The sequence below is a fragment of the Rattus norvegicus genome, chromosome 7, assembly GCF_036323735.1.
Source record: "Rattus norvegicus strain BN/NHsdMcwi chromosome 7, GRCr8, whole genome shotgun sequence".
Lineage (NCBI taxonomy): Eukaryota > Metazoa > Chordata > Mammalia > Rodentia > Muridae > Rattus > Rattus norvegicus.
The window spans coordinates 136814085-136830444 of record NC_086025.1 but is presented as its reverse complement, the minus strand read 5'-3'; the positions used below and the strand labels follow the sequence as shown (position 1 = coordinate 136830444).

The 16360-nt window shown below is 39.8% G+C and overlaps 1 protein-coding gene across 1 annotated transcript; it reads left to right on the top strand.

Annotated features, from left to right (window-relative positions):
• The first annotated feature begins 2935 nt into the window (after positions 1–2935).
• Mucl1 (mucin-like 1) lies at positions 2936–6554 on the top strand. Its single transcript, XM_039080631.2, has 4 exons — positions 2936–3075; positions 3792–3830; positions 4619–4864; positions 6370–6554. Exons 1-4 carry the CDS (start codon positions 3018–3020, stop codon positions 6417–6419), a joined length of 393 nt encoding a protein of 130 aa, XP_038936559.2. The 5' UTR covers positions 2936–3017; the 3' UTR covers positions 6420–6554.
• The last annotated feature ends 9806 nt before the right edge of the window (positions 6555–16360 follow it).

Sequence of the window (16360 nt, the reverse complement as noted above, 5' to 3'; positions counted from 1 at the left end):
CTAGGTTTTGTCACTTGATTTAATGAGACTCTTATGTCTAAATTTTCAGTAACTTTTTTTGGTATTTTTATGACTTTCTTTTATTTATGTGTATGTGTTAATGTGTATTCATTAATGTATTCATGGACTTAGGAAGAGAGTGTCGTATTACACAGAATAGAAGTTAGAGGGATTATAAACTGCAGAACTTGAATGCTCAGAATTGAACTCATGACCTGGAAGAACATCAACTTCTCTTAATAATGAAGCCATCTTTCCCAACCCTCTTGTTTCCAGTATTGTTCAATTGTCTTGGATTGAAATATTATCTTTATTGTTCATAGTGCTGGAGTCGGGGAGTGAAGGGAAGAGGGAGTGAGGAGGTGGGGTAGGGGTGGTGGTGGGGACTTTTGGAGACGGGGGGGGGGGGAGGAGGAATGGGATGAGGAACTGTTGGAGGGCAAACCTGGAGGGGGATAAAGACTGGACTTTAAAAAACAGATTAAAGGTTAAAAAAATAGAATGTATGTTAGCTGAGAAAGCATAAGGAATAGCATTAATTCAACTTAGAAAACTAAGGAGAAAAGTGCATGGAAGTTAACACTGCAATGTTTCCAATATCCACAGAGCGTAAGTATTATTGGTCTTGTGGAAAGATTTGGATAAGTCCTGAGTATAAGAGGAGGTAGGGGTTGAGAAAATGAGGTAGGAATGAGAGGGGAAGTCTATGGGCTATATTTAGGGAGACTAATGGAAGAACATACAATAAAATAGATATAGAGACACAGAGGACAGCCATGAAACCTAGATAAATAATTTAAAAACTGAAGCAAGATCATTGAGACATGTTTTTCAGGAGTCAATATTTTTAAAGATAAAAATAAAAGGGAAAGTTAATATTTCTTCTTTGACAGGTTGGATTTCACTCATTTCTTCCCTGTGCTGTTTTAAATACTAAACTGCACTGACCGGGAAGGAGCAGCTTGGCTCTAGCTCAAACCTGTAAAACCAGAGTTTTGAGTATGCAATGCTGAAGTGAGATCAATTGAATTGTCTTTGGTTTGAGTTTCTGTTCAGTTAAATATAATGTCACACTTCCTTTTCCCCAAACCTTAGCACAAAATATTCCTTTAGGGAACTTTTCAGGCAATATTTCTCTTAAATGTGAGGGGTGGTCATGCACCCCTGCTTGGGTTTCTAAACCCAAAGAAGGAACGTTAACATCACACATGCTATTTATCGTTTTGGCTGGAAATGATCATCCTAACACACTGAAAGCTGTGCCAGCATCTGCCCCTGTAGTCTGCGCCTGACAGGCCAGGCCAGTTTGCATGTGGCTGTGACGTGGCTCTGGCCTGACTGCACTGAGGTAACCAATGTGCTCCACATTTGCATCTGTGTTCCTTCCCACAGCACCAGGCTGCACATTGCATTTCAGCCTCATCCCCTCATCGTGATTCTCCCTGCCTACTGTGATCCACCTCCCGTCATGTCTGCACAGCCTGTTTCATCTCTCCAGCCTGTTGTTTCTGCAGCATTTGTGTGCTGCTGAGTGGAGTGGGGTGGGAAGGGAGAGAAGGGATAGGAACTGAAGCACCTCCTGGTCGTTTCCATAGACATTGCCCAAGATGCATGGTTTGTTGACATTCCTGCCTACTTCTTTGCAAAGATTCTTATTCCTTCGATCTCAATGATTATCTCCTGTCGGAATAAAAGCTCTTGTTCATAATCCTGTTTTCTTTCATAGATCACAATGTGGGTACAATCTGCCAGCCTGCTCAGAAATCCTGCGCTTTTTCTCACACCCCCACTGTTCTCAGCCCCTCCATGGTGCTTTCCCTTCACACACAGCCTCCACATATGCTTTCATAACACAAAAATTCCATGGCCCTCTCTTTTCCTCTTTCCCTCCTTCTAGATCATTTCCTTCCCCTTCTCCCTCCTTTAATGCTATACACAAATTTCTGATTAAATTTGTTCCTTCATATATGCTACATTGACCTTTTATCCTTTTGTTATTTGTTTCTTTATTTTCCAAAGCAGTAGGTTTTCTTAGTTTGGTTCGGTTTTTGAGTTTATGCTGTTCTTGTTTGAAGTATATCTAGATTGAGGTATTTATGTACTTGGTTTTCTAGAATTTTCCCAATATCTATCATAGAGTCTAATTATATTTATAAGTCTGGGTGTGGTGACATAAACTTTAACCTCAACACTTAAGAGGTAGATGCAGGAGGATCAGAAGTTGAAAGCTAGCTTTGGCTAAGAGATCCTATGTTAAAGACAAAACAAAGCAAAAAATAAAACATAAAAAACACAGAAAGAAAGAAGGAAGAGAAAAAGAAAAGAGAGAAGCAAAAAGAAAAGCTTAATGAATGGACTCAGTGGGTGCAGCCATTGAAAATGCTACTTTTCCCTATCCTTTTACTCTTACATTTTGAATTTTATACAAGAATTTCTGAAATCCTGTGGCGTCATATTTGTTCTTCTCCATCAGTGTTGGGCTCCCACTCCCTGTGTGATGGGATGGCCCTTACTGAATACACGTGGGGTCACTCTGGAAAACACTGGATTCAGCAGCTCTGCCCCAATTACTCCCTTGAAGGAGACACAAAGCTGAGGATTCTGTTCGTTTCTAACTTGTACTATGTCGAAGGGAGCAATGCAGACAGTGGGAAGACCATGCTGACATCTTCAGCTGGTTGGAGTTTATGAGTATGGCAGCCCTGTGCCTCACACAAGAGAAAGCCAAAGTTCTTTACTGGACAACAGCTTGACTGGACACCTATGTTCTCAGAATCAAGGATTTGTCAAACATTTGAAGTCATGACCTTTCTAAATGGCCTCTGGCTGTGCGGTTGATTCTCATTTACTTCACTTCCCAACCTTTCCCGTCACTCACTTACCAGGTTGTGGCAGCTTCTGATTGGTGAGCTCTCCATATATAGTCCCGCGATGTGGAACCCCGGTATCGACAGTCTTCCTTGTCTCCAAGTATTGGAGCCTGACCTTCTGTGTCTGCTGCTCTTCTACTTGTCACCATGAAGTTCCTGGCACTCCTGGTGTTGCTTGGTGTTTCCACTATTCTAGTCTCTTGCCGTAAGTGAAGATTTTTACTTTAACTTAAAATGTGGACCAGAATGTGTGAAGATACTTACTCTGTGAAACATGAATTTACGGATGCCTACATGCTGCTGTTTCTTGTCCTCCTATCTAGTACCTGCTTCTATCTCCAATTTAAACTTAAGCAGTTTTTTCTTTTTTATTAATTTATTTATTCACTTTGCATCTCGATTGCATTTTTTTATCATTTGTGTGTGTGTGTGTGTGTGTGTGTGTGTGTGTGTGTGTGTGTGTGTTCATATGCCATATGGTATCAGGGACTCAAACATATTGTGGTGCATGTGAGGGTGTTAGAGACAGGGGTCAGCTCTCCCCTTAGCTCATATCACCCAGCTTGTAAGAGAAGAGCTTTTACCTACTGAGTCACCTTGTTGGCACTCACCTCCATTTTTTGGCACATCATTGTAGGTAGGTAGGTAGGTCGATTCCTCTGGGGTTCCAAATTCAGTCCAGTTTTTCATCACTGAAATACTTTGTTAGGATCAATAAGTTACATTTGAGAAGGTGATAAAAGACTTATTCCAGGGAAGCAAAACTTACCATGTGAGATTTCAAAGGTTTTCTTTTACCTGTGCATGTGCTTCCCTCAATCTATCTACTTGGTTGTAAATGTCTATAGTATCGTTCACATTCTCTATCTCATCAAAATGTTGCTTAAGTTCTTCTGTCTTATTTTGCTTATTTTTCTTCAGAGGACGCAGGGACAGACACTGCTGACACTTCTGATACTGGTGAGCCTGAGTCTATTACCTTCCTACCATAACCATTTTCCCTCCATAGCCTCTCGGTAACCAATGTCATTTGCATATTATGAGATGGGAGAAAATTTTAGTAAAAACCACAGAAAGCTGCATTCTTGGTTATAAAATTATTTTGAATGTAAAGATATCATTCTATTCTTCCTCTAAGGATAATTAGGCCTCTGATATGGACTTAGAGGAGCTCTAGGCATTTATTGTTCTTATGCAGTAGACACAAGGTCATGAAGTCTGATACTGTAGCTTAACTCTTACATGTGTGTGCATGGAAGGCCTTCCACAAATTAAGGGACTGAATATATAACTCATGTGTATAAAAGAGAGCAATTGTCACTGGAACAGACAACAAATTCCTGAAGGTGGCATGGAGTGAGGGCCTGGGACGTATTGCCAGGGTGAGTTGAGGCAGCAGCAGAGGCCTGTTGTTTGCATCACTGTGCTAGTCTCAGAATGATGTTTGTTTCCCTTCGTGGAACTGGCATTGGAGGCTTTTGCCTAGAAGTTTCTCTGTGGATTTGGGTTTGGGTTTTATTTTTGTGTTCATGCCTGTCACTAAGTACTTGCTTGTGTCTTGGTTGGGTGTCATTGCCCAAGGTCATTGTAAGGTCATGAAAGATAAAGCAATAACATATATGATAGACGAAGTATTTGACAGAATTAGTGAATTCGGAATATGGAATGAATGTATAATTCTGGGTGGGACCAATATCATTCCAAAGAAGAGTCAGTATCTCACTTGGAGGTTTTCCTCCTAATTTCAGCTGATGGAACCACTGACTCTGGAACTCAGGCAGACGCTACTGATGGACAGCAAGATGCTGAGTCCTCTGATGGAACTAGTGATGCCGGCGATGGTGATGCGCCTGCTGACCAGGATCAGGAAGATTCAGGTGATGAGGACACTACTGCAGATGAGTCCTCCGATGATGATGATGTCGAGGAAGAAGGGGATGATGATGACGAGGAAGAAGAGAAAGAAGAGGACAAAAAGCCCAACCCAATACTCGGTATAAATATTTCATCTGACTTTGTTCTTTATGGGACTCATAGATTCCTTAGGTTCCCCATGGCCATAGTGAAGTGTATTTTAGGGAGGAAGTGGGAGAGGGTAAGGAGAGGGAGAAGAGACCTTTCTTTTATTTCTCTTTTCTAAATCCATCATATTGTCTATATAAGTACCAGAAAGATCAGAAGTTGACAAGAGTGTGTTATCAATTTTAACTGCATCACGCTGCAATATTAGGGTCCATTAGAGACAATGTACTTTTGGCAGAAATCATCGAAAGTGTAAAGTGTCTCTCCATGTAGCATGGCAACTGTGCATGGTTTTTCTTTTTCTTAAATAAAAATTATGTTCTCATTAGAGACTATTTTAAAAATAGGAGAAGAAAATGGCTTTGTGATCTGGTCTTCCATGGATGACTGTTACAGCATACATCAGTAGATTTCTAAAAGTTTAAAATTTTATTCAGGATGAGGGATTATTTTTTATTTGGGGTTTTTCCTTGCCCTTCAACTTTAAAATGATACCAATTATATTATATTGTACTATATTATATTTATTATATTATGTTATATGCATAAGTCAGGTATATTGTTATAAAATTCACATTTCTCATATGATTCAGATCTCTAGAAAATTAGTCCAGGTAATATATACTGAATATATATAAAATGAAAGAATGGTAGGCTTCAAATGAGCAGCTTTTCTCTGAGAGGAAGGGCGGTGATGGAGGATGGTGTTTGCCTCAGAGGACAAGGTGCTGAGGAATCTTCTCCTCTCTCATATCTGGACTGTTGTTTGTCATCTTGCTTGGTGATCTGTACTGGGCAGATGTTGAGTGAGTAAATGGCTATAATTTCTTAATCAGAGAAGCTGGATTCTTTGTGCACTAATAGAATAAAAATTAATGCTAATCATCCTCCTTTTAAACTCTGTAAAATATCCGGACTAATGACTCCATTGTAGACTACATGTATGTAGATAGGAAAGGAAAATTGCTTGGCTTGTTTATTTTTGAGACAGTGCTTCCCCATGTAGTCCAGACTAACCATGAATTCCTCACTTTCCTGCCACTAATTCCTGAAGGTTAGAGTTCCAGGCCTCTGCCACCACCACATCTGTGACTTCCACCTTTTTTTTTTTTTTTTTAGTATAGAACAGAGTATATTCAGGGCAGAGAGAGAGAGAGAGAGAGAGAGAGAGAGAGAGAGAGAGAGAGAGAGAGAGAGAGAAGCATGTGGAAAGAGGGGAGGAAGGGAATGGGAAGAGAGGGAAGAAAGGGTGAGAGGACAGAGCCTGGAGCAAGAGCAACTTTTACCTTTGAGGGATGAAAATTTCACAGTTTTCTTTGGGTGGGTGGGTGTTTTTGTTTGGTAATTTTTGTGTTTTTCGTTTCTTGGTTTTTGTTTCCTTTGGCTTCTGCTGAACATAGTAGTGTTGTTAGTCCCCCTCAGGTTACAACAAAAAAATGAAGACTCAATAAATCTTCTTACATTTTCTCTCTTACAGCATTGATTGAATTGGCTAAGAAACTGAAAGAAAAATATAAGTTGGGATAAGTTTTGATCTTCCTGGACCAGATTAAAACATCCTTGATTTGATTTCCTGCAATTATTTACCCTGACTATTCTCTCTCCCTCCTCTCTAACTTTTATCTTCTATGAAATAAACGATAGTCACAAGCAGCATCAAAACGCCTTTGTTTTTTATGTATGGGCTGATGACGACTGTGTAGGTAAATCCATGGAGATGCAAATTATTCTCAGGTACTTCCTTGAGCTCTGTTTAATAATTGGACTATAGCTTTATCTGAAAGATTACTGAGTTCATTCCACGATATAAACACAGAATTGAAAGTCTGAAAAAGACTTGAAATAACATCTATATCTTTAAATACGGCATAAATATTAGGCATATCACTAGAGGCCTGAGCTTCTAATATTAATATTCTATATTTTCAATATTAATATACTAATCCAGTGGTTTAAGTGTTTAGTTCTTAAACTAGTTCTAGTTTAAGTGTGTAGATTTTCTTCTAAATTCTTTTTGAATTATTGTTATACACAAAACAACATGAGAGCATTGAAAGGTTCAAGAGAAAAATCACAAGTCACACGTAAAAGAAAAACATCAGAAAACTAGATGACTCCTCAGTGGAAACTTTAAAGGCCAAATGAGTCTAAACCAATGAACTCCATTTTCTAAAGCCCACAGATGCCAACCCAGATTGATTTACCTGGCAGACACATCAGACACTGTTAAAGGAGAATGAAACTTTCCATGATATAATCAGATTAAAGAATGCACATCCATCAAGTCAATTCTACTAAGAAGATTAAAAACAATGATTCAGAATGAAAATAGGGATAATTAGTGAAACACAAAATAGGTCTAAGAAAACAAACAGCAAAAGAGAAAGAGAGCAATCAACACTTTGCAATAGTAACTTTAAATATTAGTGGTCTCAATTTTACAAACAAACGACACAAGTTGGTTGAATCAATCAAGAAACAGAATCCACATTTGTTTTTGGTCTATGTGAAACCCATATCATCTTGTAGGATAGGTACCACCTCAGAATGAAAAGATTGAAATAAGTGTTCCAAACAACAGGGGCTAAGAAACAAAGAAGTGTATTCCTTTCCAAATAGTAGAAACAAAACAAAACAAACTAACAAAGACCACCTTTTACCCAAATTAATTAGAAGTTTTTAAATTATATTTTCATCAAAGGAACATTTAACAATGAAGGTATTAATTCTAAACTTATATGCACCAAACTCTAGTGCATCCAATTTTATTAAAAACTTACTGCTGAAGACACCGCCCGGATCTGAAGAGACCCGATCAAAAGCTCCCTGCACCCAAATCCTGTGGGAGGGAGAGCTAAACCTTCAGAGGGGCAGACACGCCTGGGTAGCCCGAAGAGACTACACTCTGCCCATATTTCTGACTCCAGAGGAAAACACCTAAGGACATCTGGGACCCTGGTGCACGGGGGTTGTGGGAGAAGGCGGTGCAGGCACTCCTGGTTGCCACCCGAACGGAGAGCTCAAAAACAGACCTCCACGAGCAACTTCAGCCACGGGACCACAGGTAAGACCAACTTTTCTGCTCCAAGCGACCTGCCTGGTGGACTCAGGGCACAGGCCCACAGGAACAGCTGAAGACCAGTAGACAGTAAAGACTACACGCCCAAAAGCAGAACACTCTGTTCCCATAACTGGCTGAAAGAAAACAGCAAAACAGGTCTACAGCACTCCTGACACACAGGCCTATAGGAAGGTCTAGCCACTGTCAGAAATAGCAGAACAAGGTAACACCAGAGACAACCTGATGGCAAGAGGCAAGCACAGGAACCGAAGCAACAGAAACCAAGACTACATGGCCTCATTGGAGCCCAATTCTCCCACCAAAGCAAACACTGAATATCCAAACATACCAGAAAAGCAAGATCTAGATTCAAAATCACATTTGATCATGATGATGGAGGACTTCAAGAAAGACGTGAAGAACTCCCTTAGAGAAATGCAGGAAAACATAAATAAACAAGTAGAAGCCTATAGAGAGGAATCACAAAAATCCCTGAAAGAATTCCAGGAAATCACTATCAAACAGGTGAAGGAATTAAAAATGGAAATAGAAGCAATAAAGAAAGCACAAAGGGAGACAAGCCTGGATATAGAAAACCAAAGGAAGAGACAAGGAGCTGTAGATACAAGCATCACCAACAGAATACAAGAGATAGAAGAGAGAATTTCAGGAGCAGAAGATTCCATAGAAATCATCGACTCAACTGTCAAAGATAATGTAAAGCGGAAAAAGCTACTGGTCCAAAACATACAGGAAATCCAGGACTCAACGAGAAGATCAAACCTAAGGATAATAGGTATGGAAAAGAGTGAAGACTCCCAGCTCAAAGGACCAGTAAATATCTTCAACAAAATCATCGAAGAAAACTTCCCTAACCTAAAGAAAAAAATGCCCATAAACATACAAGAAGCCTACAGAACTCCAAATAGATTGGACCAGAAAAGAAACTCCTCCTGTCACATAATAGTCAAAACACCCAATGTACAAAACAAAAAAGGAATATTAAAAGCAGTAAGGGGAAAAGGTCAAGTAACATATAAAGACAGACCTATCAGAATCACACCAGACTTCTCATCAGAGACTATGAAAGCCAGAAGATCCTGGACAGATGTCATACAGACCCTAAGAGAACACAAATGCCAGCCCAGGTTATTGTATCCAGCAAAACCTTCAATTAACATAGATGGAGAAACCAAGATATTCCATGACAAAACCAAATTTACACAATATCTTTCTATAAATCCAGCCCTACAAAGGATAATAAATGGTAAAGCCCAACATAAGGAGGCAAGCTACACCCAAGAAAAAGCAAGAAACTAATCGTCTTGGCAACAAAACAAAGAGAAGAAAAGCACACAAACATAATCTCACATCCAAATACGAATATAACCAGAAGCAATAATCACTATTCCTTAATATTTCTCAACATCAATGGTCTCAACTCCCTAATAAAAGACATACATTAACAAACTGGATACGAATGAGGACCCTGCATTCTGCTGCCTACAGGAAACACACCTCAGAAACAACAACCGACACTACCTCAGAATGAAAGGCTGAAAAACAACTTTCCAAGCAAATGGTCTGAAGAAACAAGCTGGAGTAGCCATTCTGATATCGAATAAAATCGATTTTCAACTAAAAGTCATCAAAAAAAGATAAGGAAGGACACTTCATATTCATGAAAGAAAAATCCACGAAGATGAACTCTCAATCCTAAATATCTATGCTCCAAATACAAGAGCACCTACATACATAAAAGAAACCTTACTAAAGCTCAAAGCACACATTGCACCTCACACAATGATAGGAGGTTTCAACACCCCACTCTCATCAATGGACACATCACGGAAACAGAAATTAAACAGAGACATAGACAGACTAAGAGAAGTCATGAACCAAATGGACTTAACAGATATTTATAGAACATTCTATTCTAAAACAAAAGGATGTACCTTCTTCTCACCACCTCATGGTACTTTCTCCAAAACTGACCATATAATGGGTCATAAAACAGGCCTCAATAGATACAGAAAGATAGAAAAATTCTATGCGTCCTATCAGACCACCATGGACTAAAGTTAGTCTTCAATAACAGTAAGGAAAGAACACCCACATATACATGGAAGTTGAACAATGCTCTGCTCAATGATAACCTGTTTAGGGAAGAAATAAAGAAAGAAATTAAAGATTTCTTAGAATTTAATGAAAATGAAATTACAACATACCCAAACTTACAGGACACAATGAAAACTGTTCCAAGAGGAAAACTCATAGCTCTGAGTGCCTGCAGAATGAAACAGGAGACAGCATATGTCAGCAGCCTGACAGCACACCTAAAATCTCTAGAACAAAAAGAAGCAAATACACCCAGGAGGAGTAGAAGGCAGGAAATAATCAAACTCAGAGCTGAAATCAACCAAGTAGAAACAAAAAGGATCATACAAAGAATCAACAGAACCAAAAGCTGGTTCTTTGAGAAAATCAACAAGATAGATAAACCCTTAGCCAGACTAACCAGAAGACACAGAGAGTGTGTCCAAATTAACAAAATCAGAAATGAAAAGGGAGACATAACAACAGAGCCAGAGGAAATTCAAAAAATCACCAGATCCTACTACAAAAGCCTATATTCAACAAAACTTGAAAGTCTGGAGGAAATGGACAATTTCCTAGACAGATACCAGGTACCGAAGTTAAATCAGGAACAAATAAACCATGTAAACAACCCGATAACTGCTAAAGAAATAGAAGCAGTCATTAAAAGTTTCCCAACCAAAAAGAGCCCAGTTCCAGATGGGTTCAGTGAAGAATTCTATCAGACCTTCATAATAGACCACATACCAATACTATTCAAACTATTGCACAAAATGAAACAGACAGAGTGCTACCAAATTCCTTCTATGAAGCTACAATTACTCTTATACCTAAACCACACAAAGACCCAACAAAGAGAACTTCAGACCAATCTCCCTTATGAATATTGACGCAAATATACTCAATAAAATTCTTGCAAACTGAATCCAAGAGCACATCAAAACAATCATCCATCATAATCAAGTAGGCTTCATTCCAGGGATGCAGCGATGGTTTAATATACGGAAAACCATCAACATAATCCATGAAGTCCAACGAGATATATGTATATATATATGTATATATATCTCGAAGTGAAAGATATATATATATAACGAAGTGAAAGAACAAAACCACATGTTCATTTCATTAGATGCTGAGAAGCATTTGACAAAATTCAACACCCTTTCATGATAAAAGTCCTGGAAAGAACAGGAATTTAAGGCCCATACCTAAATATAGTAAAAGCCATATACAGCAAACCAGTCGCTAACATTAAACTAAATGGGGAGAAACTTGATGAAATCCCACTAAAATCAGGGACTAGACAAGGCTGCCCACTCTCTCTCTACTTATTCAATATAGTTCTTGAAGTTCTAGCCAGAGCAATCAGACAACAAAAGGACATCAAAGGGAAAGGAAGAAGTCTAAATACCACTATTTGGAGATGATATGATTGCATACATAAGTCATCACAAAAGTTCCACCAGAGAACTACTGAACCTGATAAACACCTTCAGCAAAGTGGCTGGGTATAAAATTAACTCAAATAAATCGGTGGCCTTCGTCTACACAAAAGAGAAACAAGCCGAGAAAGAAATTAGGGAAACGACACCCTTCATAATAGTCCCAAATGATATAAAATACCTCGGTGTGACTTTAACCAAGAAAGTGAAAGATCTGTATGATAAGAACTTCAAGCCTCTGAAGATAGAAATTGAAGAAGATCTCAGAAGATGGAAAGACCTCCCATGCTCATGGATTGGCAGGATTAATAAAGTAAAAATGGCCATTTTACCAAAAGCGATCTACAGATTCAATGCAATCCCCATCAAAATTCCAACCCAATTCTTCATAGAGTTAGACAGAACAATTTATAAATTCATCTGGAATAACAAAAAACCCAGGATAGCTAAAACTATCTTCAACAATAAAAGGACTTCTGGGGGAATCACTATCCCTGGACTCAAGCACTATTACAGAGCAATAGTGATAAAAACTGCATGGTATTGGTACAGAGACAGACAGATAGACCAGTGGAATAGAATTGAAGACCCAGAAATGAATCCACACTCCTACGGTCACTTTATTTTTGACTAAGAAGCCAAAACCATCCAATGGAAAAAAGATAGCATTTTCAGCAAATGGTGCTGTTTCAACTGGAGGTCAGCGTGTAGAAGAATGCAGATCGATCCATGCTTATCACCCTGTACAAAGCTCAAGTCCAAGTGGATCAAGGACCCCCACATCAAACCAGATACACTCAAACTAATAGAGGAAAAAGTGGGGAAGCATCTCGAACACATGGGCACTGGAGAAAATTTCCTGAACAAAACACCAATGGCTTATGCTCTGAGATCAAAAATAGACAAATGGGATCTCATAAAACTGCAAAGATTCTGTAAGGCAAATGACACTGTTGTTAGGACAAAACGGCAACCAACAGATTGGAAAAAGATCTTTACCAATCCTACAACTGATAGAGGGCTTATGTCCAAAATATACAAAAAACTCACAAAGTTAGACCGCAGGGAGACAAATAATCCTATTAAAAAATGGGGTTCAGAGCTAAACAAACTATTCACAGCTGAGGAATGCTGAATGGCTGAAAAACACCTAAAGAAATGTTCAACATCTTTAGTCATAAGGGAAATGCAAATCAAAACAACCCTGAGATTTCACCTCACACCAGTGAGAATGGCTAAGATCAAAAACTCAGGTGACAGCAGATGCTGGCGAGGATGCGGAGAAAGAGGAACACTCCTCCATTGTTGGTGGGATTGCAGACTGGTACAACCATTCTGGAAATCAGTCTGGAGGTTCCTCAGAAAATTGGACATTGAACTGCCTGAGGATCCAGCTATACCTCTCTTGGGCATATACCCAAAAGATGCCCCAATATATAAAAAAGACACGTGCTCCACTATGTTCATCGCAGCCTTATTTATAATAGCCAGAAGCTGGAAAGAACCCAGATGCCCTTCAACAGAGGAATGAATACAGAAAATGTGGTACATCTACACAATGGAATATTACTCAGCTATCAAAAACAAAGACTTTATGAAATTCATAGGCAAACGGATGGAAGTGGAAAATACCATCCTGAGTGAGGTAACCCAATGACAGAAAAACACACATGGTATGCACTCATTGATAAGTGGCTATTAGCCCAAATGCTTGAATTACCCTAGATGTTAAGAAAACATGAAACTCAAGAAGGATGACCAAAATGCGAATGCTTCACTCTTTCTTTAAAAGGGGAACAAGAATACACTCAGGAGGGTATAGGGAGGCAAAGTTTAGAATAGAGGCTGAAGGAATACCCATTCAGAGCCTGCCCCACATGTGGCCCATACATATACAGCCACCAAACTAGATAAGATAGATGAAGCAAAGAGGTGCAGGCTGATAGGTACTGGATGTAGATCTTTCCTGAGAGACACAGCCAGAATATAGCAAATACATAGGCGAATGCCAGCAGCAAACCACTGAACTGAGATCGGGACCACCGTTGAAGGAATCAGAGAAAGAACTGAAAGAGATTGAAGGGGCTCGAGACCCCATCTGACCAACACTGCCAACCAACCAGAGCTTCCAGGGACTAAGCCACCACCCAAAGACTATACATGGACTGACCCTGGGCTCCAACCTCATAGGTAGCAATGAATAGCCTGGTAAGGGCACCAGTGGAAGGGGAAGCCCTTGGTCCTGCCAAGACTGAACCCCAGTGAACGTGATTGTTGGGGGGAGGGTGGTAATGGGGGGAGGACGGGAAGGGGAACACCTATCTAGAAGGGGAGGGGGAGGGGCTAGGGGGATGTTTGCTTGGAAACCGGGAAAGTTGGATAACAATCAAAATGTAAATAAGAAATACCCAAGTTAATAAAGATTTTAAAAAACACCAAAAAACAAACAAACATACAAAAAACCAATGACTTCATGAAATTCTTAGGCAAATGGATGGAACTAGAAAATATCATCCTGAGTGAGGGAACCCAATCACAAAAGAATACACATGATATGTAGTCACTATTAAGTGGATATTAGCACAAATGCCTAGAACACCCTAGATACAATTTACACACCACATGAAACTCAAGAAGGAAGACAAAAGTTGGGATGCTTCAGTGCTTCTTAGAAGGGAGAAGAAAATACTCACAGAAGGAAAAACAAAAGAAAGTGTGGAGCAGAGACTGAAGGAAAGGCCATCCAGAGACTGCCTCACATGGGGATCCATCCCACATGCAGTCACCAAACCCAGTCAGTATTGGGGATGCCAAAAGGTGCAGGCTGGCAGGCGCCTGATATAGCTGATGTAGCTGCTAAGAGGCTCTGCCAGAGCCTGACAAATAGAGGCGGATCCTTGCAGCCAATCATTGGACAGAAAACGGGGTCCCCAATGGAGGAATTAGAGAAAGGACTGAGGTAACTGAGGGGATTTGCAACCGCATAGGAAGAACAACAATATCAACGATCAGATACCCCAGAGCTCCCAGAGACTAAACCACCAACCAAAGAGTACACATGGAGCAATCCTTGGCTCCAGTCGCATATGTAGCAGGGAATGGGCCTTGTCAAGCATCAATGGGAGGAGAAGCTCTTGGTCCTAGGAAGGCTCGATATCCCAGTGTAGGGGAATGGCAGGACGGTGAGGCAGAAGGGAGTGGGTGGGTTGGTGAGGGAGCACCCTCATGGAGGCAGGGGGTGGAGGGATGGGATGGGGTTTTTCCAGAGGGGAAATGGGGAAAGGGGATAACATTTAAAATGTACAATAAAGAAACTATCCAATACAAGAAAAAAAATTGGAAAAAAAGTAAAGATTGGAGGATTCCTAAGAGACCTAGCACACACCCAATATTTGTTACTGTTTAACTTTTGTCACACATTGTTACTATTTAATGCCTGCTTAAATGTCACCTCTCCAAATAAGCTTCAATGGCTTCCAAACTAGTCACCCCAGGTTAGAGCAGGTTTCATGCAGTGCTTAGAATTACCTGACATTTGCTTATCTACTTCATAATTTGCTTGTCGGTTTTTTATCTTCTCTATACAATGTCAACTTGATTATTTTCACTCTTATACTCTAAGTAATTCATGCCGTGGTGATTTCATTGGTTGATCACAGTGAGGTGGAATATATTGTATTGCTCATTAACAGCATTGTGAACGTTCTGTGTCCATTACACTAGGTACATGCTTGATAAATGCGTGACTGAAGCTTGACTAGATGGACGGGTGATGAAGCAGGATTCACACAAATTTAAATTAAGGGTTAGGCCAGAAATGAAGATAGAGAATGTTGCTAAAGGTATTCATGAGGTAGCCTACATCTACCAGAGCAAGGACTAGGCAGGATCTGGATAATGTCTTAGAAGTAGACACCAAGCCTGTGTTTTATGACATTAAATAGACAGAGAAAGGGAAGATAGGCAGGAATTCAACATGGAGAGTTAACTGAGGAAAGACCTGTTGGTGCTCAGCTATAGGAATGCCTTAGTATTGTCTGACATATTTGTAACGATATATTTGGTCTATGTAATTGTTAACTATATATTTGTAACTACTAATTTGGTCTTTCATGTCTTGATATAGAGACCCTAGAAACACATGTATAGCCCATTGCAAATGAATGTGAGGCCAGAATCTATACTTGTTGTGTAAAGCGGGATGAATCACTCCCAAAATTGTTGCATCTCGTGCTGACTCTGGGTATAAGCACAAAGATTTAATTCTTTTTTTTTTTTTGTCCACAAAGCAGATAGTATAAAAGTTGGAAAATTTGGCCATTGGTATGTAAACACTCAAATATTTGTTGTAATGCTGAGTGGTGAAACATTCACTTAGTCTCAAGGGTCATGCGGTCGGCAGAAATTGGACATACAAATGAGCTGCCCCTTTCCAGGAGAATGCAAAGGCTCCACAGGAAAGCAGTCACCACTCAGCTGTCCAAGTAAACTTCAAGACAGTTTCTGCAGTGAAATTTCACAGTCGTTCCTCCCCAAAGCTCCAGGTCCTAGTGCATTGTTTGAGAGTCAGGAAAGTCCTGTCCTAAATAAAAGATTAGTCTACCATGAAATCCTAAGAATTGAGAAAATTTCCTTCAGATCAATCTACTGTCTTTCCTCAACCCATCATCATCTACCTTGCAAGTGTTTTCTTTTTTCTTTTTCCTCCCCCACATCCCATCTTTATTAACTTGGGTATTTCTTATTTACATTTGATTGTTATTCCCTTTCCTGGTTTCAGGGCCAACATCCCTGTAACCCCTCCCCCTCCCCTTCTCTATGGGTGTTTCCCTAACCATCCTTGCCCCCACATTACCACCCTCCCC